The sequence below is a fragment of the Podarcis muralis genome, chromosome 10 (genome assembly GCF_964188315.1).
Source record: "Podarcis muralis chromosome 10, rPodMur119.hap1.1, whole genome shotgun sequence".
Taxonomy (NCBI): Eukaryota; Metazoa; Chordata; class Lepidosauria; order Squamata; family Lacertidae; genus Podarcis; species Podarcis muralis.
In genome coordinates, this window is record NC_135664.1 from 43,788,135 (window position 1) to 43,815,926 (window position 27,792).

The 27,792-nt window shown below is 45.4% G+C and overlaps 5 protein-coding genes across 5 annotated transcripts; 4 read left to right on the forward strand and 1 right to left on the reverse strand.

Annotated features, from left to right (window-relative positions):
• The first annotated feature begins 1,958 nt into the window (after positions 1-1,958).
• On the forward strand, positions 1,959-14,910 carry WBP11 (WW domain binding protein 11). Its single transcript, XM_028746015.2, has 12 exons — positions 1,959-2,211; positions 2,589-2,692; positions 4,093-4,124; positions 4,866-4,959; positions 5,686-5,882; positions 7,552-7,685; positions 8,225-8,424; positions 10,370-10,564; positions 11,450-11,551; positions 12,544-12,852; positions 13,354-13,536; positions 13,918-14,910. The coding sequence occupies exons 2-12, from the start codon at positions 2,629-2,631 to the stop codon at positions 14,334-14,336; spliced, it is 1,929 nt and encodes a 642-aa protein (XP_028601848.1). The 5' UTR covers positions 1,959-2,211; positions 2,589-2,628; the 3' UTR covers positions 14,337-14,910.
• A 1,510-nt stretch (positions 14,911-16,420) lies between these two features.
• Positions 16,421-17,220, reverse strand: LOC114605137 (histone H3). The gene has a single exon (XM_028746021.2). The coding sequence runs from the start codon at positions 16,963-16,965 to the stop codon at positions 16,555-16,557; it is 411 nt and encodes a 136-aa protein (XP_028601854.1). The 5' UTR covers positions 16,966-17,220; the 3' UTR covers positions 16,421-16,554.
• Positions 17,221-18,793: 1,573 nt separating this feature from the next.
• Positions 18,794-19,930, forward strand: LOC114605472 (histone H1.5-like). Its single transcript, XM_028746814.2, has one exon. The coding sequence runs from the start codon at positions 18,839-18,841 to the stop codon at positions 19,496-19,498; it is 660 nt and encodes a 219-aa protein (XP_028602647.1). The 5' UTR covers positions 18,794-18,838; the 3' UTR covers positions 19,499-19,930.
• A 106-nt stretch (positions 19,931-20,036) lies between these two features.
• LOC114605474 (histone H2B 7-like) lies at positions 20,037-21,377 on the forward strand. Its single transcript, XM_028746816.2, has one exon. The coding sequence runs from the start codon at positions 20,766-20,768 to the stop codon at positions 21,144-21,146; it is 381 nt and encodes a 126-aa protein (XP_028602649.1). The 5' UTR covers positions 20,037-20,765; the 3' UTR covers positions 21,147-21,377.
• An 850-nt stretch (positions 21,378-22,227) lies between these two features.
• On the forward strand, positions 22,228-24,199 carry LOC114605473 (histone H3). The gene has a single exon (XM_077934902.1). The coding sequence runs from the start codon at positions 22,343-22,345 to the stop codon at positions 22,751-22,753; it is 411 nt and encodes a 136-aa protein (XP_077791028.1). The 5' UTR covers positions 22,228-22,342; the 3' UTR covers positions 22,754-24,199.
• The last annotated feature ends 3,593 nt before the right edge of the window (positions 24,200-27,792 follow it).

Below are 27,792 nucleotides of genomic sequence, written 5' to 3' on the forward strand. Positions count from 1 at the left end.
ACAAAATGTACTTAGGGAAACGTTTATAGGGCAAACTTTGTACTGCCAGGAGTCATGTTTTATATAAAGCATTTTAATGCTCTTTCGATATGATATGATATGATCTGATCTGATCTGAACTGTGTCTTCTTCCCTCTAAAAAGCATTGTGTGATTTAACCTTGCAGTATACTGTAAAGTTATTTCTGAGCTTGTGCAAGAAAAGGACTTGGGAAAATTTATTTCCAGGACTGGCAGGCGAGCGCCTCCTCTCGGCCTTCTCTGGTATAACGGACTTCTAGACAGAAAATGGCGCCCTCCCTCTCCCAGCACCTTCTTTCAGTGTTGCCTAGCGATTATGAGAAACCTTAACCATAGAGATGCAGACCTTGGGAGGTCTGAAGGACAAACCGGCCTTGAGCACCTCTGAGCTCAGGCGAACTGGAAAGAGAGATTTGCGGATGGTACCGTTACCATAGAGACGGGGGAAAGTATACGGTCTCAGTCTTTCCGGTCTGGTGTTGATCACCTTTCCACTTTACAGTGATTCTAAATACAAAGTACCAAAGAGACGCCGCAGCCTGGAGCGTCTAGTAACAAGGACAAGTATAGAGATAGGGAAAATCGGAAATCCCATAGAAAGAAAAAAACTTTATGATTCCCTTTGACGGTTCCACATCCCAGGATGGAAATGAGAAGTGCCTATATAAAATAATAAAGAAATCCAAGATTTTAGCGTACTTGAGAAGCAGGAGTCCACTCAGAAAGAAATAGCAGCATATACAGTAGTTCTTGCTTTAAGTTAGGACTTACTTTGTGAGAAAAACGTGATTGCTGTCGGGGGAGTTTGTATAAACTACAGACCACTATCCCCATGATACTGTGGCTGAGATAGGGTTTCTTTACCTTTTTGGGGTGCAAAGTAGTACACTGTCAATCGAGCATGTCAGAAGCTAGTTTGATTTTCCAGCTCCAAATCCCCCACGCTTAACACCTCTCGGGTTGCAGCAAACGGTAAAACTACACAGGGATAGCGAACATGGTGCCTTCGAGGTGTTATTGAACTCCAACTCCCAGCAGCCCCAGCCAGCATTGCCAACGGTCAAACGTACTCCAACAACACTTCGCCGGCCCCAAATGGCGACCCCTGGAACGTCACTCGCAACTTGCAGCCCAAAGCTCAGTTGCGTGCAAAGCCTTGTGCTGCATTTGTTCGCCTGCATGTAAGATACCCGCGAAGTGCAGGCGGGGAGAGGAAGGGAGCACTGACTTCCGAAGAGCCATAATCTCCAGTTTACCTCTCCAAAGAGTTGAGTTTTTGTCATTTGTAGAACCCGAGATACGAGGCAAAATGGGCAGCTGCTGTTCTTATTTTCGTGTGAGAAATCCACTGCTCTCCTTTTTAGTGCTTTAGCCCCCCCTCCCAAATTCCTACAGACGCCCATACTAATGGCTGTATCACTGGGCAGAGGGAGGCGGTTGCCTCAGGCGACAGCCGAGGGGAAGGAGGAAGCAGTATGTGTTGCATATATTTCCAGTTTTCCACGCCAGGCAAAACCGTTCCTTTTTAACCAGGACTTTGTTTGATTTCATTGACATCCTTTGCCCGTTTAAAATGTGGTTCTTTTTTTGGAGGGGGGAAATTGTTATTAGGTTGTTGTTTTAATTTTGATTATATATATTGTGGTTTTATATTTTGATTTTGTTTTGTGAACCGCCCTGTGAACCTCCGGGCATAGGGCGGTATATATAAATTCAATAATTAAACTAAAAACAAAATATATGAGCTCCGGTGCTTCCTGTCAACCTTTTATTCTGGGGTATCCTAGGCTGGGGATGCTAAAACCCTGACCTCCTTAATGGTCCGCTACTTCAGGCCGAATCAACTTCCCGGAAGTTGGGGACGGAAGACGAGTCTTTGATGAGAAGTCCACGTGCCTCAAAGTTCCTCATTTTTGCCGGAAGTTCAGGTTGTGGGCTACTCTAGCCGTTCCGCGCCTCTATTGCTGTTGCCGCGAGATCGCGCGGCTTTTCAAGATGGCGGCGACGCGGAGAGTATCCGAGGCGCGGCTTCTGTAGGGCCCTTTCTCTCGTTGGAGCGACCGGGCGCCGCTCTGCCGTCGGGGTTGGCGGGCTCCGGCCTCTTCCTTCGCGCCCCGTAGATCGACTGGGGTCAGGCGCGGATCTGGGCTGTCCGCCTCCCGCTGCTTGGAGCCACCGGCTTTGGCGCCAGGTAACCTGTTACCGTTTCCCGACTTAGAAATCCTTTCATCTTCGTGGGCACAAACAGTTGTTTATACCTCGAAGGCTGGAGCTTTGTGCAGAGCTGCGTCTCCTGATGGTGCGGTGCTAAAACCCTGGTCGGATCAAGGGCGAGCGTTTTTCAGTAAATGCCTGACTTTAACAGAAAAGGGTTTTTTTAAATAAAAAAATTATACAGTACTATATTACTGTTGTTGTTATTATTTATACTATATTATTTATTATTATTATTTATTATTCATGACTATTATAATGAGATGTGCTTCTGTATGACTTACAGGACTTCACTCGTGTGTTTAATACTGACGTTTATGCTGAATTATATATATTTTTCTCCTCCTGATCTAGTTTTCATTCAGTGAAACAATAAAATAAACAAACTGTCAAAATGGGGCGAAGATCCACGTCATCCACCAAGAGTGGGAAGTTCATGAATCCCACAGATCAAGCTCGTAAGTGTACAGAATTTAATTTTTAAAAGTAAGGGGGAGGGTTTTAGGAGAGACATATAGTTGAAAGCATGTAGCACAGTGTTAAAAACTAAGATAGGAAAGCTAGGAGCCAAATTGCACCTTAAACCTAGGTTACGGGCACAACAACGATAGTCTAGGCACTTTTTTAAAAATAACGAATACAAAACTGAAAATGAATAAACCGCTGCTAAAATATTATGTTCATTTTTTACATGGTCTAGTCCTTCCCCTGCCCCTCCAAATATTCTTAAGAGGGTCTCTTCTCCAGTCTTCAGAGAGTAGCTGGAAGTGGGGAGGCAGAAAAAGGCCCTCCTTTCCTTCCACTCTGCAGTTTTAATCTGAAATCTTAGGTGCAGTACTGTGCCCAGAGTTCAGAAACTGCTCACACTAATTAAATTCCCCTTTGCAAAATGTACCTGTAACAATGGGAGTTTCGAACACTAATGTAGCCTGAGGTATAAGACTTAACACTGCGGGCTAAAAATGTTACAGTATACTATGGGTTTAGCATTAAACAATGTCAGTGAAGGAATGTACAGGAATATAAAATAACGGGATGGTGGTAATATCAAGTGGAGATTTTTCTTCAGAACATTGCTTTACATTAAGTTAATCAGTTGAAGGCATAATGTTACTGCTTTATAAATCTCATATACAAATATTTATATTAAATTATTTAAAGAGCAGTCAGTATGACTTGGTTCACTGCAGCCTGTTAATTATAGGATTTCTCGTAGTTAAATCTAAGTGCACTTCTGTGCAGCTTCAAGTCGGTCCATGTTTACTATGGCTATGTACACACTATAACGTCAAAGCACCTTTGAAGCACAGTCTTTTCCTCAAAGAATTTTGAGTACTGTAGTTTATTAAGGGTCCCTGGGAATTATAGCTATGTGTGGTGTAAGCTGCAGTGCTCTGAGTTTTTTGAGGGAAAGAATTTCCTTCAAATGTGCTTTAAAGGTATAGAGTGTACACAGGCTGTGTTTGCAAGAGTCAGATTCCTTTTGGATGGTAGAACACTCAACTTCTTTTCCTTAAAGACAGTTTTGGAAAAAGGTAGAGTAAGTGTTCTGGGTTGGTCAGGCAACGTTGTGTGTGCTTTTATGAAGTATACAAGTAAAGCCTTATAGACTTAGATTCCAGATTTCTTATAGACTTAGACCCAGATTTTCTTTCCGGCTGTTGTTTGTTGTGAACAAGCAGCATTCTGGTGCATGTTGCCCAGTTCCTGCTTTGCTCCTTCCCTGGCACAAGTACAGTACCTCTCAGGATTCAAAGTGTACTCTGAAGTACAATGAGTTCCATGATAAGTGTGGTTATGATTGCAGCCCAAAGCTTGCTGGTACTGGGTCTGAAATTGAGCATTTATATCTTTGCAGGCAAGGAGGCTCGAAAAAGGGAGCTTAAGAAGGTGAGAGATCGTTGCTTTACTAAAGGCTGGTGACCCTGTACTTCTACGTGTTATGTTCCTAACGTAAAGTGTACCTTGTTAATGTAGTACTTGCTAACTGATGAGCCGTTTCCTATTTAAAAATACAGTATTTTCCAAGTATTCATAAAGCTGGAGAAATAATGCATTTTTAATAGAATTGTGATAGTACTAATGTTATATATTTATAGTTCACCTTGGTGGATGATTAGACTTATTCTCATCTGTAAATATAAATATCATGGCAGTGTTTGACCAAGTACTCAAGTGTCTTTAAACAGGAAGCCAGTAATATAAAACCCCACAGAACTAGAGACTGAGGATTGTAAAGGTTGATAGGGTATAAATGTGAAGGTATGTTAACACACTGCCTTTAAAATTGGAATGTAAAATCAATTTTAACAGCTTAGAACAGTGTTGTGCAGACTTTAGTCTTGTGGGATCTGCTTTTTTTAAAAACTAGAAACTTACTATCCTCCAAGTAGAGCCAGGTGCAAGATATGTTATAGTGGGGGCAACAGACTCTTAAAATTAAGGATCAGGGTGCCTCTAAGCACATGTTTGGCCCATAATTGTTTCCCCAGTCCCAGAACTGAGCTCACAGTCCTGTCATGCAAAAACCCACTCCTGGCTCCCCCTATTATTTTTTTTTGTATTGTATATGTTGCTTGGTTTGGCCGATACAGGAATCTTTCACTCTCTCTCATTTTCTGGTGAGTCCAGAACAAGAAGCAACGCATGATGGTGAGAGCAGCAGTGTTGAAGATGAAGGATCCCAAGCAAATAATCCGAGATATGGAAAAACTTGATGAAATGGGTAGGTTTGAATAAACCTTTTGGGGGGTTGGGGGAAACTTGAATGGAGAAACCAGATGGGGCCAAATGCATCTGTGAAGCTGAAAGACTTAGGGGTAGGCAATATAGTACTCTCTATATGTTATACTAAAACTCTCATTGTCCCTGACCACTGGTCATGTTGGCTTATGGGAGTTAATAGTTTAAAAATATCTGGAGGAGGAACACATTGGCTGATGTAACAAATGTTATCAGATACCATGGGTGTTTTTTTTTTTTTGGAGTAAGGAGATCAAGGGCTGGGTACACTCAAGTGGCCAGTTTCTGTAGAGAGTTGGTAGCTCCCTGCTCCCCACCCCTGTGTTCTTTTTCTTTCTCTCTTTTAGAAGCCATCCTATAAACATTGATGGGACCAGGCACGCAGCTCTAGAAAGAGGGTTCATTGAATGGGGAGGCCTTCTCCCCCCTCCCTAGTCACTACTTGGGTTTTTGATCAGGCTGGGGCACCTGGGAACTAACAGAGTTATTTGAGCACCAGTAAGCTGTCTTCCCAAATATGTATTCTCTTTTAGTGGCACTCAGGAGGAAAGCTTTCTTCGGGGTTCTGTTTCTGAACATGGATGCCACAATGGCACATGTGTTATAAACGTGGTGTGATGAGAGGAAGAGAAAACAATGACTTAATTCAGGCTTTGCTTGTAAATCTCTCTCCTTCCACATGGTTGTCTCAATCATAATACTGGATCAGAGTTTAACCCAGTGCAGCAACCCCAGCTCAATGAGAAGGTGCTGAAGGACAAGCGTAAGAAATTGCGTGAGACCTTTGAGCGTATCCTGCGGCTCTATGAGAAGGAGAATCCAGACATCTACAAGGAGTTGCGCAAGCTAGAAGTGGAATATGAGCAGAAGAGATCTCAGCTCAGTCAGTACTTCGATGCTGTAAAGGTATTTGCCCTCATCAGATTTGAATGACATTGATTTAAGGGTTCTTACTCTTGGCTTACTTAAGTGTGGACAGTGCAAGGCCAGTTGCTTGGTTCCTTTTAAGCCCTACTGCGCTTTTAAAAAAATTAGAAGCACACCATGCATATGTTTGGTAACAAACAGAACATGCAAGCAGTGGTGTGTTGTATTTGAAATTCATCTACATAGAAACTGGCTTTTCTGAATTTCCTCCCTATGTAGTTTGGTGACCAGAAACCTTCACTTTTCCCTCCTCGGATTTCATTGGAATGGTTTGAATGACTATTTCATTAATTTGACTGGTCGTGTGATGTTCCTTCTAAATGGTTGCTTGCATTTATGAATTGTCAGGAAACTAAATGTTATGCCACTGATTGCTTCATGTTGCTTTCTCGTTTATAAAGCACCTAAAATTTGCTAAGTGCTGTGCAACCCCACCCCCAAATTATTCCTGCCTGCAGGCTTACAATCAACTAGACATGGCTCAGAAGGGAAGTGAAAGCCCTCTTGGCTGATTATTAAAGCTAGCAGTTGTTTTTTTTATTTAAATGTGGTTTTCATTTATGCTAACTGCTTACAGTCTAAGTCAGTGTTTCCCAACCTTTTTTGGGCAAAGGCACACTTGTTTGATGAAAAAAATCTTGAGGCACACCACCATTACAGCCCCGTGACGTCAGCGCGCAGCGTCACGCCGGGAGGGAAGGGCGCCGGGGCGCTGCTGCTGCCGCCGCCGCCGCTCCCGGCAGGCATGGGCCCAGCTGAGGTGGCGGCGGCTGTTGTGGTGGTGGCGGCGATAGCGGGCGGAGGAGGGGGCGGCGGCGGGGCCGAGGTGGCCGGCGGCAGCGGGGGAGGCGGCAGCGGGTGGAGCAGGAGGGCGGCCGAGGCCGGTGAGGGAGTAGGGTTGCCCGGGGCTTGAGGAACCGTCGCCGGGAGTTGCTGCTGCTGTTGTTGCTGCTGCTGCCCGGACATGCCGGCCTCCTCCTCGTCCGCTGTCTCGCGCTCCTCCCTTTTGCGCGCGCTGCCCCGCCGCCGCCCCATTGGCCGGGTCCTGTCAGCTGATCCTGTGTTATTTCCTGTGTGTGTGTGTGAGGGGAGAATGGAGAGAGAAACCTCGGCACCACCACCGCGGAGCCGCCCCCGGCTCGACGCGGATCCTCGCCGCCGCCGCCCCGCCTCTCGCCGCCCGACTCGCCCGCCTCCCTCCCACGGCACACCAGGCAACGTCTCGCGGCACACTAGTGTGCCGCGGAACACCGGTTGGGAAACACTGGTCTAAGTGACATAATTCAAAAGAAATGGGGAAGGGAGAGGTAGATAAGTAGGTTCCAGGGCTAAGTCTTTCATGAGGTTATATCAGGCATAGGCAAACCCGGCCCTGCAGATGTTTTGGGACTACAACTCCCATCATCTCTAGCTAACAGGACCAGTGGTCAGGGATGATGGGAGCTGTAGTCTCAAACATCTGCAGGGCCGAGTTTGCCTATGCCTGGGTTATACGATCAAGATACATAATGAGCAAGGGAGGAGAGGATCCAAGCGTCGGGTGCTCCTGGTTGAGCTGATGGAGGGGCGCTTGTCTTGCCTCTCTGTCACATACCCATTGTCACCTCCTGAAGATTAACCTAAGCGAATGTTTACAAATCTCTTTCAGAATGCTCAGCATGTCGAAGTGGAGAGTATTCCCCTGCCAGATATGCCTCATGCCCCTTCCAACATCCTCATTCAGGACATCCCCCTGCCTGGAGCGCAGCCCCCCTCTATTCTCAAAAAGACATCAGCCTATGGGTAAGCAAGGAAATGCACTGGGAAAGGCCAAAGCTCTTTTTGGGGTTGGTCTGTGTGGATTAGAATCTGATGCTGCTACTCTGATTAAATAGGCTTTTGTTGTTATTTTACTTGTGCTTTTAGAGCTTTTAAAAGCCACATGCTATAATTTGTGAGCTGCTTTTTGTTCGTGCGGTTTAATGGTGGTTCTTGAAGTGTAGCTTAAAGCACAAGACATGGACTGACATCATTTGGGCTGCATGCTAGTACAGAAAAGTGTTAAGCGTGGCTGTCGATTAAATCTGGGGCACATGCATATATTGAATTGCATTGGTGCTCAGCTTCTTGTCCTTGCTGTCAGCTGTTTTGTTGCCGGCTGAGAAGAAATACTAACTTCAGCCACTAGGGAGACAGTTGGCATAATATTCACAGGGCATAAATAAGTAGCCAGAAACTAGGGCAAAAGCTCAGCTGGTGCTACATTGGCATCCAGCACTCTAGCTCAAACTGAACATCTTGTAAATCCTTAGCTCTTAAACTGTTCAAAACCTTGTTTCTAGACCTCCTGTCCGGCCTGTTTCTGTACTTCCACCTCCCGGGCTTGGTGTTCCTCGCTTACCTCCAGGCAGGAAGCCTCCAGGACCTCCACCAGGGCCGCCTCCACCTCAGGTCTTGCAGATGTACGGTCGGAAGGTTGGATTCACCTCAGAGATGGCCCCTCGGAGAAGAGAAGAGGAGGTGTCTTACAGTCCAGAGACAGGTAGTCATTTTCCTCATCCGCAAGTGCTACCTTTGAAGGTGACCTGGAAACTACAGCTAATCCAGAATGCGGTAGCTAGACTGGTGACTGGGAGTGGCTGCCAAGACCACATAACACCAGTCTTGAAAGACCTATGTTGGCTCCCAGTACATTTCTGAGCACAATTCACAGTGTTGGTGCTGACCTTTATAACCCTAAACGGCCCAGTATACCTGAAGGAGCGTCTCCACCCCCATCACTCTGCCCGGACACTGAGGTCCAGCTCTGACGGCCTTCTGGCGGTTCCCTCACTACGAGAAGCGAGGTTATAGGGAACTAGGCAAAGGGACTTCTCAGTAGTGGCGACCACCCTGTGGAACGCCCTCCCATCAGATGTCAAGGAAATAAACAACTATCTGACTTTTAGAAGACATCTGAAGGCAGCCCTGTTTAGGGAAGTTTTTAATGTTTGATGTTTTATCGTGTTTTTAATTTTATGTTGGGAGACGCCCAGAGTGGCTGGGGAAACTCACCAGATGGGTGGGGTATAAATAATAAATTATTATATTATATTATTATTACCATTGTATTTGAGGATGGGGCCTGGGGTTCCATATTCTTTTGTAAGCAGGCAGTTGTGCTTTGTGGAAAAGTTGGGGAAATTTTCCTGACAGTTTCATATGTTGTTCATTCTTCCCTGTATTTTTGAAAGATGTAAAACTAGATTTGGTTTTGAGGACACAGTTCTGTAAGGAGAAGAAAAGACACATTGCCAGTTTTGAAGGAGGCCTAAAAGATGGTTGGCAAATAAATAGAAAGGAAAGCCATGTAAGACATTCCCATGTTTTGAGCATGGAAGAAGTATTTGAAATAGCTGGTGTGCATATGTATTCTTGTGTATGTGCTTTTAAAAAGCTACTAGTTCCCAAGAAATACATTAGGCTTGCTATTTAGAACTCCTTCCCCCTTCCCCCAAATCTCAGATTTATGTGAGTGCTTTTTGGATATGACTGCTATGATACTTTGCATGCCACAGTTAAACATAGTTAACGGAACACTCCCCTAGCATGAGTGATAAACAATGATCCCTGGCTGAGCAATGTGTCTGAATCAGCAATTGTGGTTTTGTTCCAAGCCACAGTGTTAAACCAAGGTTTGTTCTTGGCATACCAACAGTGGCTTTTTGGATATAATGGTAAGCCAGAGATTGTATTTTGTTGATCATGCCAAGGAAGGAGTGAAGCAGAAGCAGTTTGTATGTTCCAGGTAAACCATTAGCTATGGTGTACAATGATGTTCAAATGTCACCACTAAATAAAGATTGTCACCGTTAACCTACTTTGTTATTTTACAGTGGTGCCCCGCAAGACGAATGCCTCGCAAGATGAAAAACTCGCTAGACGAAAGGGTTTTCCGTTTTTTGAGTCGTTCCGCAAGACGAATTTATCTATGGGCTTGCTTCGCAAGACGAAACGTCTTGCGAGTTCTTGCGACTTTGTTTCCTTTTTCGCTAAGCTGCTAAGCCGTTAATAGCCGCTAAGCCGTTAATAGCCACTTAGCCGCTAATAGCCGTGCTTCGCAAGACGAAAAAACCGCAAGACGAAGAGACTCGCGGAATGGATTAATTTCGTCTTGCGAGGCACCACTGTATTTTATTTTATTTTGCTTTGGGAACAATTTTATATAAATTATCATCAGCTATGCTCATTTGTAGACACTTTGCTGTACATCTGTGGGTTTATAGAAGAAACCAGCCATCCAGAAATCAAAGTGGGCAGGTGATGCAGGTATTCTGATATTTCATAATGATCCTTCTTGGCTGTGAAGTCTGCAGGAGAATATTGGACCTGAACTGTTGATTCTCCTCTTCACCTCCCTATCCCATCGTATCGTAAGGGAAAGCCTTCACAGTATCAAAACAAGCTGAACGTTGCTTTTTTGGTGGCTTCATGTTTGAACTACTCAGGTCCACGAGGACAGGATGATGAAGCTTCCAGTACCAGTGAAGATGAGGGGTACCCCGAGGACATGGATCAGGACAAGCACGATGACACTACTGATGACAGCGACAGTGACAGAAGTGATGCAGACAGCGAAGGGGAAGAGTTCATGCATCACGATGACACGGCTGAGAGGGAGGGTGGTGAAGACAAGAAATTGGGTAAGCTTCTCGGGAGAATGGATCTGAAATAGTTATGCTTTCATAGTGTTTGGGTAGATGAGAGCAAGCATGAATGCTTTACCAACCTCTGAATTATTGTTCTAAGCTCTTTCATAGGATTTATTATTTTGTAATGCTGGTAGAGTGGTACAAGCAATCTCTTGAGTTCTTTCTTTATAAACATACTGTTCTTGACTAGTCTTATACGTATCCCACCTGATGTATATAGTGGCTGCATCAAAGGGGGAGTTAATACAGCAAAGTCTGCTCTGCTGGGACCAAACGTGGGTTGGCGGCTCCTCCTCTTAGAACTGTTTCCCTTAATGGCTGTTCCATCTGGTTATTGTAACAATTGCATAACTTGATGTAAGAATTTGTGGCTGAATCTGCTGTTTTGCTCTTCCCCCTCTTACCATTTTTTTTTTGGTTTTGTTTCATGTCATGCATATTAACATTGTAAGCGTGTGGAAGGGTACTGTGTGGGCATTAACTTTGTGCAATGTCTAGACCAGCCTGGCACCATCCTGTTGCTTTAGAGTACAACTCCCATCAGCTGTAGCCAGCAGAACCCTGGGATCCAACAGCATCTGGAGGAAACCAGCTTCGAAGAACAATAAACGGGGACATCGAGGCCCTTTATAAATAATAGCTAATAATAATGTTAGGCCATTTGGTTGTTAGAAAAGATAAGTGGCTTTGTACAACATAAAATCTAGCGGATAATGTGCTCACCTGTAAGAGGCACTTGAAGCCTTGAAAATACATAGTTACTTAAATTTCTGAATTGCAGTATGGAAGAGCCAGGATTTTTAAAGCATTCCAGACATTAAAACTGAGAGGAGGTGATTGATGAACTCCTAATCCTCCGTCAATTTACTTCTGCAGGTCATAGTGTACGGTTTGCTGAGATACCTGGAAAATCACGTAAGAAGAAGAAGAACATGAAAGAGCTCACGCCACTTCAGGCCATGATGCTGCGAATGGCTGGTAAGAAAGCCTGGATTTTTCTCAGCTTTATTCTCCCCCCCCCCTTTCTTTATTTTAGTTGCTAGCTATGGAAGTCTGTTTACCCAGAGAAATTAACTCACAAATAGTTTATTAAGCAAGGATTTGCATTAAACATCTATCTAGAAAGTGCCTTATGAATAGAAGCTAGGATATGGGACCATTTAGCACATCAGCTGACTGATACAGCAGTGACTTTGAACTCATAATTTGCATGTGTGGTTGTCTTCCAAATTCCTGAGTCCCCAACCCCTGATTAAATTAATATGAAGACAGAAGGCAGGGACTGGTTTAAAGGATGCTTTCATAGCTTTCTCAGACTGGTCATGGTGAAGCTGGTATGTAGCTGTGATTTTCAGACACTGTGGGATGAAGGAACCCCATAAGCGGCTGCCCACAAAATATTAACGTAGGACTATTGCAGAAGAGTGTTAAATAGACCTTCAAGCCTTGAAGATACACTGAGGAATCCCTAAGCCAATTCTATCTAGCTTTTTGAAACTTAGCGAGAAAATGAATTCCTTGACACCACAGGGCAGTGGGGCACCTTGAATGATGGGTAGGTGTGTCATGGATGGGGGAAGCACTGTGCAACCATCTCCATGCTTCAGAAGAAAGAAAGTGGGTGTAAGAAAAATTCTGAACCCTGCACTCCTACTCTGGATTAGGTCCCATGCCACTTGATGGAATTTATTTCCGATCTATGCAAGGCTGGGGCAGGGCTGCTAATCTTCCAACCCCATTCAACAGGAGGGATGCAAGAACGAGGCAATGGGCTTGGAACATCCTGGAGGAAATTTGGTCCTTGCCATAGCTGCCCTATGGAGATACTTGTAGCATTCAATATCAATTTCTTAATTTCTGATAGAATATTTTTCCTGGGCCTTCAAATCATTCTTTTCTAATGTTGGCCTGTGGTCTTTTAAAGTCCCAAAATCTGTTTTAAAGATCAAGCCTGCATTATTTCTCTTCAGGCCAGGAAATTCCTGAGGGAGGCAAAGAGATAGAGGAGTATTCTGAAGAGGAAGATGATGACGACGATGATGACTCAGAGGCTGAAGATACAGCACAGCAGCAAAGCACGGAAGAGGCCCATGCTGAGACGGCATCGTCGGCAGCCTCTCAAGCATCCCAGCCACAGCAGCAGCCACCACCTCAGCCTGTTCCTCCAGCTCAGATGCAAGCGCCTCCCATGCCTGGCCCACCCCCTCTTGGGCCACCTCCTGCACCACCCTTGAGGCCTCCAGGGCCACCTACTGGCCTCCCTCCTGGTCCTCCTCCAGGTGAGCACCTGATGAAATTTAAGAAATCCAGGCTTCTCTTTGCTTTGGGCTCCCAGCTTGGAAATCCCGAAAACAGGCAGTTGTCTTACTCAGCTAGCATACTGGTGGAGGCTTCCCACTCCAACGTCACATGAATGTTGCCCTTCAAACACTTGTCTTTCTCATCAGGCAGATACTCCGTTTTTGTTTAAGCAGTCTCTTGCAGCCGTGGCAACAAAAGGAGGGGTGGGGGGAGGCAGCTACCCAGTGGGTGGATGACTGTTTTTGTACATCTCTGGCACTTTGTAAATGATTTGACGTGATTCTGAAGGAAAAAGCAATGTATTTTGATAAAAAAAGTGGTCACCATTACCATGGGCTGTGTTGGAGTGTTTGTGTAAAAAAGCAAGGTAGTTTTAAAACCTCTTTCTCATCTCTTTGGCACAACAACAGGTAAATGGTAATGAGGAATTGCCATGTTAACCCATAAACTAAACCGTCTTTGTGCAACTGCTTTCACAGGGGCTCCTCCGTTTCTTAGGCCACCTGGGTTGCCTGGAATGCGTGGCCCTTTACCACGACTGTTGCCTCCTGGACCTCCCCCTGGCCGCCCCCCTGGCCCTCCCCCTGGTCCACCGCCAGGTCTGCCTCCTGGCCCTCCTCCAAGAGGACCCCCACCTCGCCTACCACCTCCAGCCCCTCCAGGTAATACTACAGTTTACTCACAGGATCTCTTTTATTCACTAGTGGCGTATGCTTTCATCTTAAGTATTTTTATGTAGTAAGAGTTATGTACTGCTTAATAAAAATCATAATTTATAAGTGGTCAACTACAAGCTGTTGTTGAATCCTAAAATTAGAGGGTGATATTTTCCTGTCCTTTTTGTTCCAGCACAGTGAAACACTCTAGGTTTTATGAATCGTTGGTACACCTGTTGGAATTTGATGATTTAAAATGTGTGTCCCATGTAATTTTGCAAATATAATGACCTTAAATTAAGGGGAGGCTAAAGGAACTGGAGCTGATGCTGGTATTGGTTCCTTCTGAGCAAAGAGCAGCAGGCTAACTTTTATCTCTTCCTCCAGGCATCCCCCCTCCTCGTCCAGGCATGTTGCGCCCTCCTTTGGTGCCCCCACCTGGGTTATTTCCCCCCGCTCCCATTCCCAATCCTGGGGTGCTGAGTGCTCCCCCCAGCTTGATCCAGCGTCCCAAGGCGGATGACACCAGTGCAGCCACCATTGAGAAGAAAGCCACAGCAACCATCAGCGCCAAGCCACAGATCACCAACCCCAAGGCTGAGATCACCCGCTTCGTGCCCACGGCCTTGCGAGTTCGCCGAGAGAACAAAGGGACAGCTGCCACCACCCAGAGAAAACCTGATGATGAGCCTTCTGTTCAGATAACCAAAGCAACTCCTAAGGCTGGCTCTTCTGCTCCCATTTCTGTGCAGACAAAAGATGATGTTTATGAAGCTTTCATGAAGGAAATGGAGGGGCTACTGTGACAATCTGTTCCCAGTTAACCTGTACATTCTCTGTGATTATGAGATCAGACTACTGTCTTAGGGGCAGAGGTTCCATGTTATAGTGGCATCCGGTTGAAGAGCTCCTTCATTTGTGACAATAGTCCCCCATCCCTATTAACTTGTGATCACATTTGGGAGAATGACCATTGCAGAGAGTGGAAAAGGGGTGCAATTACTCTACTCACTTTTTAATGAAAGACTTGGTTGTGTCTGTGTGCTCATGGAAAATCCTGTTGTCTCATTTTTTAATTTTTGTTAAAGGGAGGAATTACTTGAGGAACCAGAACACACTGTTAAAGCATTTCTTCCACATATACCTGATCAAGTTTTTATGTTTTGTTTTGGTGGCTTTCTGTAAATATTTTGTAATGCTGTTTTTAGCTGGGTGAGAAAAATGGGTTTACACATTGTTGTAAGGTGGGCAGGTTACTGTTTGCATATATGGCATGCAAACATTTTGCACCCTGTGTATCCTGCACTCACTACTGTGGCTTCTTGCTAACAGGAGCGATCATTGTCTTATTGAAAGAGAATAAATATTTGATGTAATACACCACTGTCTGACTAGTTATCTGCACTGCTATTTTGGGTTTAGGAAGGAAAGGAAGTAGCCTGAGGACCTGACAAACAGCACCTGTGGAAGGTAGCTAATGATGCTTTAGACTTAAGAGAACATCCCTAATATCTGAAGAATCCATAAAAGGGAGAATAGCTGTTCATTCCATTTGGGAAACATGATACAGTTGTATATCTAAAAAGTATCTCTTTCCCCCATTAAAAATGAACCTGAAAGGAACCCAGGCTCCATTCATAGATCACAGAGATGGCATGTACATACAGACTGACAAAGAACATTAGTGAATGTAATATGAATATCTACTTTAACTGGATAGAAGTGTATGTATAATCATCACCTGATGAAGTGAGTTGTGTGTAAAAGCTGAAGGGAGAATGTAACATTTGGTGTAACAAACCAGAAATGGATGTTGGGGGGAGTCAACGGGGGGACGGGACGGGACTAGAAAATGAATGTCAAGTAATAATATTGAATATTTGTTATGAGAAAAGAAAATCAATAAAAATTATACAAAAAATAAATAAAAGCTGAAGGGGGTGGAGAGATGGATGCACCAAGCCTCTTCCATAGACAACTGGAGTAAAATGTGAAATCCTGTGTTTTCTCTTCTGTCCAGTATCTGTGAGAATGTTGGAACAGCATCTTAATCCAAGGCAAAATGCATTGTCATTCACATGTATGCTCACTGCTAGTACTATGCTTGCCCTAGAATTGCCATGGTTCACTTGGTTATGTACCATCTAGAGGTACACATCATCATAATTTGAAATCGAAAATACCTAACAATTACTTGTGTGGAGTTCAGGCATACAGGCCCCATGCCCAGTCTGACATCTCTGGTTATAAAAGGGTTGCAGGGCTGGAAGCCAATGACAGGTAGTATTCAGCCAACTAGATGGATTTATTATACAGCAGAGAGCAGCTGGGGTGTTTGCTATAAAATGGGGAGGGGGAGAGCCATGTCCACCACCTTAAACTCATTGGACGAAAGGGAAGCCTAAAAAGCTTCAAAAGCAGAGCAAGGACTTCTTCAGCGCTCCCCCAAAAAACGTTGCCGGGCAGAGGGAGAACAGGGTGGGTGTATACGTAATACAAATACATTCGCTCTGGCATGAGTATTTTGGAAATCGGATGATTCAAACGCTCGCCAGGAGGAAATATTTCTGCAGATGTAAAGAGCTGGAAGATCGTAAGTCCTGGCAGAGGATAGGAGCGTGGTCAATGGTTATGGATGACGGCAGAGTAAAGTCAAAACAGCATCTGGGGGCCCCAGGTTCTCCACCCTCGTTTTAAGCTCCTACCCAATTAAAAACCGCAAGTGAAGCTCGAGGGCACCTTAAGGTAAGCCCTTCGCTCCTCGGCCAGTCAAGAATTGGGTTGTGAAAATTCAAACTAGTTCCTTCCCGTTCCTAAAATGGCGCTTCATGAAGCAGAAACGGGGACACAGGAAGTGATCTGAAATCCCCCGCTCCCTCTCGCATCGCAGTGCAGAGGCACTTTGTACTAACTCGCAAATTGGGGTAGGGGGAAAGGGAAGACAATCTCAAGCCCTTCTCGGGATGCGGTGTAGTGGCTCTGAAAAGAGCCTTTGGGTTGTTGGTGAAGCTGGGCGAGGGGCGCCTAAGCCCTCTCTCCGCGGATGCGCCGCGCCAGCTGGATGTCCTTGGGCATGATGGTCACCCTCTTGGCGTGGATGGCGCACAGGTTGGTGTCCTCGAAGAGCCCCACCAGGTACGCCTCGCTCGCCTCCTGCAGCGCCATCACGGCCGAGCTCTGGAAGCGCAGGTCCGTCTTGAAGTCCTGCGCGATCTCGCGCACCAGGCGCTGGAAAGGCAGCTTGCGGATCAGCAGCTCCGTCGACTTCTGGTAGCGGCGGATCTCGCGCAGCGCCACGGTGCCCGGCCGGTAGCGGTGAGGCTTCTTCACGCCGCCCGTGGCCGGCGCGCTCTTGCGAGCCGCTTTGGTGGCCAGCTGCTTGCGAGGCGCCTTGCCGCCCGTAGACTTGCGAGCCGTCTGCTTCGTCCGAGCCATCTTTGGGGCGCGTTTGCACTCACGAAGACACGGCGATCAGCCCTCAACCAGCCGCAACTAAAACTCCGAATAGAGGAGCGAAGCGATAGCGACCCTTTATTTATAGTGCGCTCCTGTCTCTGTCCCCATTGGCTGACATCAGTGGGGCAGATTCTCATTGGACAGCTTCTCCATTCGAAAACTCCCGCTTTGGTTTGTGTCACCTAAGGACCGCCTCCTAGCAGCCCTATGGATTTTTTTATTTTGCAATGACGAGTTTCCCCGGAATATTCACCCTCTAAAATCAAGCAGCTCTGCCTTTGTGTTCAATGTTGTTCAATACCAGCCGACAAACTCTTTGCTTGTATAAACTCTCACTGGAAGCTCCTTTGCTAAACTAGCCTAAATCTTTTATATAAGATCTTCTTGTTTGAGAACATTTTGGGCTGTCTCTTCATTTTTTACGTTTTTCAGCTATTAGTGATATTGACAGGAAAAGACAAACATTTGCTGTTTAGGGTTGAACCTCCCCTTCCCGATTTCTCATAGTTTACAGCGCACTTTTGTTGGGTTTTTTATTATTATCCCAAACTGCGTAAACTTCGGCTCGTGAGGTTGGAGCCTTTAACATCCTTGGGTGTAAATTCCGTTTAACTCAGAGGGAGCTATTTCCTTGTAGACGTGCACGCGACGGAGTTATAAATCCCAGTAATTTCTATGGGAGAGCACTTCAAAGCCCAGGCGAGGGGGGGGGGGGGGGAAGAGTCCCATTGATTCCAATTCAAATATACTTAGCTGTGGCCGCATCTAGGAAATAAAGCTCACATTAGTTAATGGGACTTGTTCCCAAGTTAGTTTGTTTAGAGATGCAGCCTTAAGAAGGGGAATCATATTTTTCACAAACGGTCACCTGTCTATTTACACTAAATACATCCTTTGAAAACAAGATGGCTTTTATCTCAAGGTGCTGTAAGACTGAGGAGTGAACCTGCCCTTTTCACTTTGAGACTAAGGGCCACCTGGAGTCTAATGGTTGTTTTCCAGGGGTTTGCTCTGAAAAAACAGATAGATTTTAATTATTTATTCAAATTCCTATAACATTCTTAAGGTATCTAAATCAGTCTGCATAAAATAGAGCTGCAGTGAAGTCCAACAGTCAGTCACATACCTTGTGGGTTGTAATTTAAATTTTTCATTAAACTCTTGAATAGTGTTTGTGTGTGTGATCATACACTATCAATATAGTATTGGCTTTGAATGTACCTAAATAATACAATATTTAGTACCTTTTCTATAGCGCAGGCGAGCTGGTAAGGGCTTGGCCGATTAGCAATGGTGAATCTATTTTGTGTAGTCTTGTGTTACCTCCGTTTACTTGAAGTCCACCTGCAACGAGGAGACTAGCTTTAAAAACTCACACCACGTCCTGTGACAGACCTTACTGTCTGAAGATGTGACCCCCACAGTTTTTCGGGTGTTTTGGGGGCTTACATTGCTTTAATTTACAAAGAAAAACAAAAGTTTCGCTCTTGGGAGGTCTCCCCAGCTCCTGCAGCCGAGACTTAAGAGCCCTTTTCCAAACGTTGCCTTTACTTTTGCGCTTTCAAAAAAGCAACGAATGCGAAGCACCCTTCCCTCTTCGCCCCGGTTGATATATTTGATTATTTGGTGGTCGGTATGGTGTAAAAATCGCACTTTATTAACTCGAAAGAAACACAAACTGGGCGCTCGAAAGAGTTCCTGTCTGCCTGGCAGAGGGGCGGGCCCTGCAGCGGACCAATCAGGAGGCAGCTCCTCTCTATAAATAAACAGCGGCTGACCTACTTGAGTTCACTTTTCTTCTGTCGGGAATCTTTTTTGTGTGTGTGTCGCGCATCTCTCTCTCCTCGCCATCATGTCCGAAACGGCGCCCGCGGTTGCTGTCAGCGCTGCTGCTCCTGTCGTGGCCTCCAAGGCTCCGGCCAAGAAGGCGAAGAAGGCTAGTGGCGGCGCCAAAGCGCGCAAGGCTTCGGGCCCCAGCGTCACCGAGCTGATCACCAAGGCGGTGGCGGCGTCCAAGGAGCGCAAAGGGGTGTCTCTGGCGGCGCTGAAGAAGTCCCTGGCGGCCGGAGGCTACGACGTGGAGAAGAACAACAGCCGCATCAAGCTGGGCCTGAAGAGCCTGGTGAACAAAGGCACCCTGGTGCACACCAAGGGCATCGGCGCCTCGGGATCCTTCAAGATCGGCAAGAAGGCCGGCGAGGGCAAGGAGAAGGCGCCCAAGAAGAAGGCGGCTGCCGTCAAAGCCAAGAAGCCCGCCGCCAAGAAAGCCGCGGCCGGCGGCGTCAAGAAGCCCAAGAAAGCCGCGGCGGCCAAGAAAAGCCCTAAGAAGCCCAAGAAGCCGGCGGCCAAGAAGGCGGCCAAGAGCCCCAAGAAAGCGGCCAAGCCCGTCAAGCCCAAGAGGGTCGCCAAGAGCCCGGCCAAAGCCAAGGCGGTGAAGCCCAAGACGGCCAAGCCGAAGGCAGCCAAACCCAAAGCGGCCAAGGCTAAGAAGGCGGCGCCCAAGAAGAAGTAGACGTGCCCCGCGCGCTGCTAAAAAACCCCAACGGCTCTTTTAAGAGCCACCCACCTCCTCCTAAAAAGAGCTTGTCACAAATGTACATACACTCTTGCAATATATAGATACATACACATACACACGCCTGCCACAGTATATCTTGCACATGTTTGGTCAGAATTTCAGTCACAGACTTGCTCCTCGCAGAATTATTAGCCTGCATTTCTGGAAATGGGGACATTAGATCGGCCTCTTTAGCGGGATACTAACTTGCCCCGGGTTGGTTGGTGCGCGCTTCTTGAGAAGAGTGGATCTAGTTAGGCGGGCACGGAAGTGAAAGAAGAGGAGGGAGATGCTTTCATCCCAGAAAAGTTATTAATTTCTAAAAAGTTATTTTTAAAAACTTGAACTTTGAGCCCTTGAATAAAATCAGCTAGAAAGTATTGTTGCGAAAAGATGGGGGAGAAGCCGCGCTACTTGACTATCCAACTTACAGGTGGTGGGGTTTTTTTGGGGGGGGTGTATTTGTGTGAATGAATCCCTCTTCGGTGAGAATTTTTACAAATTTTATGCATTGTTAGGAGCACACGGTGTCGCTAGTAGGATTTATTTCTGCGCCAAAATACATAGAACTGGGTTTCGGTTTTCATGAAAGTAAGTCCCATTTAAACATAAAGCAGTTTAATTCTGAGTCAATATGTTTAGGACTCGGATTTACAAAGTATTAAAACAGCCCGAAGCTTGTGGGAAACCGCTGTCAAACACTAAGATACATTGTACCACGTGTCCAGGGTTAGATTGTCTCGGTTGTCAAAATTTGCTGGCTAGTTCTTAAAGGGTCCTACGGTTCACGGCAATTAAATACTAGATGGAGCACCTTCACACTGTCAAACAATGCCAGCTTCTGCTCAGCCCCATTGAATTCGGTGTATTTACTTTAAAGAATTTAAGACAATTTAGAAGGGGGCGATTTTCAAACTTTTAAAATAGTTTTTTGTGAATGAACGATCGCTTATGCCAGGTCGAACGGCAGGTCTTTCATTTTCCCGTCAAAGTCGGTGTGAGTTGTGATTGGCTCAAACCGAGATATTGCTTCAAAACCAGCCAATGAACACTTGGCATCTGGCTGACCAATCATGAACGAAACGCGAACGCTTGTAACTCTTTGCGAGTTCTCAGCCAATAGGAAATGAAGAATACAATTCTCTCATTTGCATATCGCCAATATAAAAAACAGCAGCGCTCGTGAGCCCGCGGTGACTGGAGAGCGCATGAAAACGCAGAGATGCCGGAGCCAGCGAAGTCAGTGCCGGCTTCCAAAAAGGGATCCAAGAAAGCTGTGACGAAGACTCATAAGAAAGGCGACAAGAAGCGGAAGAAAGTTAGGAAAGAGAGTTATTCTATCTATGTCTACAAAGTTCTGAAGCAAGTTCACCCGGACACTGGCATTTCATCCAAAGCCATGAGCATCATGAACTCCTTCGTGAATGATGTTTTTGAGCGCATCGCTGGGGAAGCCACCCGCTTAGCGCACTATAACAAGCGCTCCACTGTCACCTCGAGAGAGATTCAAACGGCTGTCCGGCTCTTGCTGCCCGGGGAGCTGGCTAAACACGCTGTCTCCGAGGGCACGAAGGCTGTCACCAAGTATACCAGCTCAAAGTAAATTACCGCCACTCACTGCAACCTAACGGCTCTTTTAAGAGCCACCTATTTTTTCATTAAGAGAGCTCTACGACACTTCTACCCCCTACTAAAAGTTTAATGCAGTTTAGTAACCTGCAGTTTTATAAGAGTATATATTTAAAGTAGATGAATAGATGAGCAAATTAAGTTAATTTGGATATGCAGAAGATATTACAGTTAAGTTTAAGGAGCCGCAGAAAGGGGAAGGAAGTTTTGAAATGTTTAAAAAATTGTGAAGTTGGTGAAATGTATAAATCTGAAAAGCATAAATATATATATATTTAAAAAGTTTAATGCAGTTTAAATATAAGCCATCTCGCCCACTATATGCAGCAGTTAAAAGCTAAATGATCGAACAAAGCACAGATACCCTAGAGCTCCTTTCATATGAGTCTCCTGCGGTGAATAAATTTTACTTCTTTTGTGTCCCAGATGAAATCGTAGTTTTATATGCACAGAAAGAATGACTGATGGTTGTAGAAAACCGAATTGGGAAGCAATTTTCTAGCAATAACAGTTGGGTAATTTGAATTACCCGCGCTTTGCAGTTATTGGTGAGCTGTAGCCAGCTCCTATATACGGTTTGTAGACGTGCGGTTGCACAACAAAAGTGGCCAACGCTTCGAAGTTCCTAATGATTAGTATCCATGCAGTCTCCAATTTATTGTTTTAGAATTCACTTATTACATGTTCGTGAAATGGGTAGGATTACTGGAATTGCAGAATACCTTCGGAAAATTCGGTCCCGAATGAGGATATCTTATTACATAAACAGGGTTACATATAGGCGATGTGGGTTTTGTGAGGCAGCTCGATAAACATGGACGCGTATTTTCTATTTTTAAGAAAATTAAAAGGGTGATTTCTGTGAACGATACACTACACGACCCTTAGGTTTACACGTAGCTGGCATTCCTCCGCCCCTGGAGCCTACGCAATGCAAAAACGGAGGGGGAAATTTAAAAAGCGAGAGGCTGCTGACGATTTTTAAACATCAATGCGCGCCTTTTCAAACTGTCGAATGAGCTTGAGGTTTTGTAATTCCAACCAATCAACAAGTCGAATGTATCCAATGGCGAGAGTTGTTCATCTAGCAATAGCCAATCAGAGGGCAGAACTAGTGTATAAATTTTGCCTTCTGCGCTCAGCTTTTAGTTCTCTTCTGAATCTGCGAAGATGGCTCGGACGAAGCAGACGGCTCGTAAGTCGACGGGCGGCAAGGCGCCTCGCAAGCAGCTGGCCACCAAAGCGGCTCGCAAGAGCGCGCCGGCCACGGGCGGCGTGAAGAAGCCTCACCGCTACCGGCCGGGCACCGTGGCGCTGCGCGAGATCCGCCGCTACCAGAAGTCGACGGAGCTGCTGATCCGTAAGCTGCCTTTCCAGCGCCTGGTGCGCGAGATCGCGCAGGACTTCAAGACGGACCTGCGCTTCCAGAGCTCGGCCGTGATGGCGCTGCAGGAGGCGAGCGAGGCGTACCTGGTGGGGCTCTTCGAGGACACCAACCTGTGCGCCATCCACGCCAAGAGGGTGACCATCATGCCCAAGGACATCCAGCTGGCGCGGCGCATCCGCGGAGAGAGGGCTTAGGCGCCCCTCGCCCAGCTTCACCAACAACCCAAAGGCTCTTTTCAGAGCCACTACACCGCATCCGGAGAAGGGCTTGAGATTGTCTTCCCTTTCCCCCTACCCCAATTTGCGAGTTAGTACAAAGTGCCTCTGCACTGCGATGCGAGAGGGAGCGGTGGATTTCAGATCGCTTCCTGTATATACATAAGTGTCCCCGATTCTGCTTCATGAAGCGCCATTTTGGGAACGGGAAGGAACTAGTTTGAATTTTCACAGCCCAATTCTTGACTGGCCGAGGAGCGAAGGGCTTACCTTAAGCTGCCCTCGAGCTTCACTTGCGGCTTTTAATTGGGTAGGTGCTTAAAACGGGGGTGGAGAACCTGGGGCCCCCAGATGCTGTTTGCCTCTACACTGCGATCCGAGAGGGGAGCACATTTAAGTCGAAGGAGCTGCGGAGCCTTCGCTGTTTAATTTGGTACCTTTAGACATGCGTGGAAATAGTAAATTTACTCCGTATAGTTCATATCATATAGACAAACATCACTGAGCTCATTTCTATATTGAAAAGTTTCCTTTAAATTGGGTATTGCACTATGTCTTCGCACAAGGAACTGATCCCCGTTTTTCTTATCTCCGCCTCTACAACTCGTTGTATGGGTCGTTTTTAAGTGTTTAGTTTCGTCCTAAGCCTTCCATGGGTCTGGGAAAGTTGGTGGTTTCTTCCTGTCTGATTGGCGGGAAGCTTGAGACGTTAAGGTTCAAACCAGAAAAGCCCGCCCTCTGCTCCAACCATCTTTTAGGAGGCGTGTAAGGCGGGAAGTTTGACCGACTGCTTTCCTACTCCGTCCGAATCCGAGAGAATTTCTGCTTGATTTTTCATTTTACTGCTGCAGCTTCCTCTAGTTCTTCGAAATAAAAACAAAAACCACATTCGTACGCTGCTTCCTGTATGCTTAGTAATGCCTCACACAAAACTAAATACTCTTTCTTTCTGAATAAATAACGCTCTCTTACAGCTGATGCGGAAAGAACCTCAGACACAGTCATGTTGGCACGGGGGAGAAGATGTGAAGGCTGTGCTGAGTCGGAGCTGCAGCGAAAAGAAAGCCTCCTGCTCCAAGTTGTCTTCCCTGCTGGCCATCTGCCCTTGGCAGTAGCCACTGTGCCCACTGAGCTTTTCTAGTTCTTATAAAATTTTGTACTTCTACAAGTGTTCAGGTTTACCTGGTGCTTTGTGTGTGCGCGCGCGTGTGCGCTGTTGTTTTAGCTACATGAAGTCTTGCACTTGAATAGTGTAATGAATTTGGTATTTATAAGCATGTATATGACACTGCATATTTCTGGAATTGCACTTGGTGGCTTGATTAGCTCAAAGCTAGCTGTTGTCCTTCTGAGTATGAATGAGTGTGTGGTTTCTTGTGGTTCTCACAGCAAAAAATAAAATAAAAAATCCACTCAGTTCTCTTACGTGGCACTTTTCCCTCTTGGGTTTTGTTCAGATCTCTGATCAGATCCAGAAGTACACGTATGGCGTCGTTATAAATGAAAATACACTTTTCACCTTTGCAACTATGTTCTTATTTATTTATTAAAAAAGCACAGTATGCTTTGTTTTCTATAAAGATACCAAAGTGCTAGTTGTTTTAGGAATAGCTAGATGGATCCCAGGGTAGTGTGCAATAGTAACAGCAAAAGACAATAAAAACAGCTGCCAGGACCCACTAGTTCATTCCCCTGCAATGCTTCTGAAGTAGCGTTACTCCTAGGCATTCTGGGAAATTAAAATGGTCACGCCTGCTGTGGCTCTCTGTTGCCAGGGGATAACCACTGAGGGTCTCACCAGAGGGCATCTTGCCAGGGAGGGGCCCTCAATTCTGAAGCGGGTCCTGATAAGTAAAGGGTGCATTCTACAACTGGGCTGGCCAACGTGGTGCCCTCCAGATGTTGCTGAATTACAACTTCCACCATCCCTGGCCATTGGTCATGCTGGCCAGGGTGGGTGGAAGTAATAGTCCAACAACATCAAGAGGGCACCATGTTGCCTACAGTTGACACCTTGGAGGCATTTAGTAGCTTCAAGTTCCAGGCCTCTGCATGACATTGAAACTGCGACCCATAGCTGAATTTAAGGTCTGTTTCAATGTCTTTTCATTTTTGTACCTTGTAACTCCAGTCTGTGTGCGTGCATGTGTGAATAGTGTTAACCAGGCCAGAAGTTTGATATCAATTCCCTGCATTATCACACCCTTATAAGTAAATTTATAAGCTGGGTGAGTGGCCAGGGGTATCATTTGGTGGGATGTGTCAGAAAACATCAAAGCAGCCTTGCAAAAATCATGATGTAATCTGCTTCTCTCCTCCCCCCACAGTCACCAAGCTGTTAGTGCATCCTTGCTAGTATCAAGCTGTCAGGAGTACAGTGGTACCTCGGGTTAAGTACTTAATTCGTTCCAGTAATGAAGCTGAAGGTACCTTTTACCATCTTTGGTGGACCTGCCCGAAGATTAAAGCCTTTTGGGAAATGATCTATAATGAAATTAAGAAAGTCCTTAAAAGGACTTTTCCTAAGAAACCAGAGGCTTTTCTCTTGGGCATGGTCGGCCAATCGGTGTTAAGGAAGGATAGGACGTTTTTTATGTATGCTACCACAGCAGCAAGGATCCTTTTAGCAAAGTATTGGAAGACACAAGAACTACCCACGCTGGAAGAATGGCAGACGAAGGTGATTGACTATATGGGACTGGCGGAGATGACTGGCAGAATCCGTGACCAGGGGAAAGAGATAGTGGAAGAAGACTGGAAGAAATTTAAAACATATCTTAAAAACTGTTGTAAAATTGAGGAGTGTTAAGATGTCAAGGAATTTGGAAATAGAGAATTGCAGCTGTAATCAATAAGTTAAAAAAAAAAAGAACTTAAATGAAATTGAATTTGAATAATTAGTTAATTGGAGGAGTTGCTGAAGAAATGTAAAACAAGGATGCAGAAAAGGGGAGGTATGGGGAAGTCCGGGAAGTAAGGTATATGAAAATAAGATTATGAAATTATACATGTTTATATGTTTGTATGTTTGTGTATTGTGTATTGTTTGTTTTTATTATGTGTTTGGAAAACTAATAAAAATTTATTAAAAAAAAAAGTACTTAATTCGTTCCGGAAGTCCGTTCTTAACCTGAAACTGTTCTTAACCTGAAGCACCACTTTAGCTAATGGGGCCTCCTGCTGCTGATGCGCCGCCGGAGCACGATTTCTGTTCTCATCCTGAAGCAAAGTTCTTAACCTGAGGTACTATTTCTGGATTAGCAGAGTCTGTAACCTGAAGCGTATGTAACCCGAAGCGTATGTAACCTGAGGTACCACTGTAATCTTAAATGCACTCTAGACCCTAGGTGGGTAGTCTGTGTCACAGGTCAAATGATGGATGGCTTGCGTTTTGCTGGATACTTTGGAGAAGCACATACATTTTGTTATCGAAACTAACAATTTGCAAACATTTAAAACACTCAGAGCGTCCCAATATCTTCAGCATTAAAAGGGAACTGATGAACAATTTAAGATTATGAGACATTTAGGAAGTGCCACCTGTATATTATACTTCACTCAGGAATCACCTGCTGCATCAGGCAAGTGTTTGGATGTTGGCACTTTATGCTTAGGAACATTGTGTGGAGTCAGAACAGTGATAACAGCCACCTGGGATTAGAAACGGAGGGCTGAGGAAAACTGCCAGTTGCTTGCAAGCTGAAAAAAATTCTATTCATGCTTCCTGATCAGTTAACCTTTCCTAATGATCCATAAAAATAAAGAATTTTGTGATTAACATCTAGTGCTCATATGATGTAGCTCAACTCTCCTTAGACAGTTAGTGCCCAATAAATTAAATAAATGTGGTGTTGCCTCCTTTGATCACAGAGCAAAGGGAACATCTTTCTTTTTTTGCAAAGCGAACATCTGAGCCCCGCATTGGTACTTCAGAATGCAATGGGGCAGCAATCTGAAATAAAGGAGCTGAAGTGGGGTGGGGAGGGGAGCTCTCCTCTCAATATTTATGGAGACCAACCAAGTTGAAAGCCCATCTGCCATCTCTTCCCTTACCTCACCAATGAAACATTCTTTGTTAAGCCATGCCTACACGATCCGATTTGCTGCTGATCTTGATAACCACATGCCACAAGCAGAGTGCAGGAATGACCAAGATGTCCCTATACAACAGGTGCCTGCACCTGATTCTGTTTCAAAGGCTGTCCTTTGCCAATGAGCTAAGCCACACACCTGTCTCTTCCTTGTCTCATTAGTGGAGCTGGCTGGAGGCTTCTGTCAGCTTTTAGGCAAGAGTATCTAGGGAGACGGAGATATTATGGGAGGGAGAATTTTGCACACCCAAATTCCTTCTTTTTTTTTGCAGTGCTGTGGGGTGAGCCCATAAAGCCAGACCAGGCATCAGCTAGTGTTTGACCTGGACAAGCCCATAGAAGCAGCCATAATCACCAGCCTTTTAATTTTTTTTAGCACAAATTGGCTGAATTTTTCCATCCCGTAGTCATGCTTTTGAAAATATGTCCCATGTTTGAAAATGTAGTCCAATGTCGTTTGTTTCTGCCCTTGATCTCCTTTCTCTGGTGCAATGATTTCTGAGAGTTCTAGTTACCCCAGACATTATAAAATAATGAATTAGGAACTTTCAGTAGGAGAAATTGCAAGCTTCCAGAGCTGAAGGGTTGCGGTTTCTACAGCTTTTTGCTGTAGGGTCTCCTTCTGCACCTCTATCTTCTGCCCCTCCAGTCTATGCATAAAGCCTTCATAGATAATTCAAATTTTCCCAGTGCAGACTACATCGATAGACTGGGCTACAAACTGGAAAGCCATTTTGCCACTTTAGGCAGAATGGGACAATGGGTTACCCATGCAAATTGGAAATGACCTCTAAAAAGCCCAGCAGTATCATGGAGCACTCTGAGGTGCCCAGAGACAGTTGGCATGGCGGATGTCCATTTAGCTGCGCTGTCCTAGGCAACTGCCTAGTCTACCTGTATGTTAGGTCTTGAATCTTAAGTACGCAC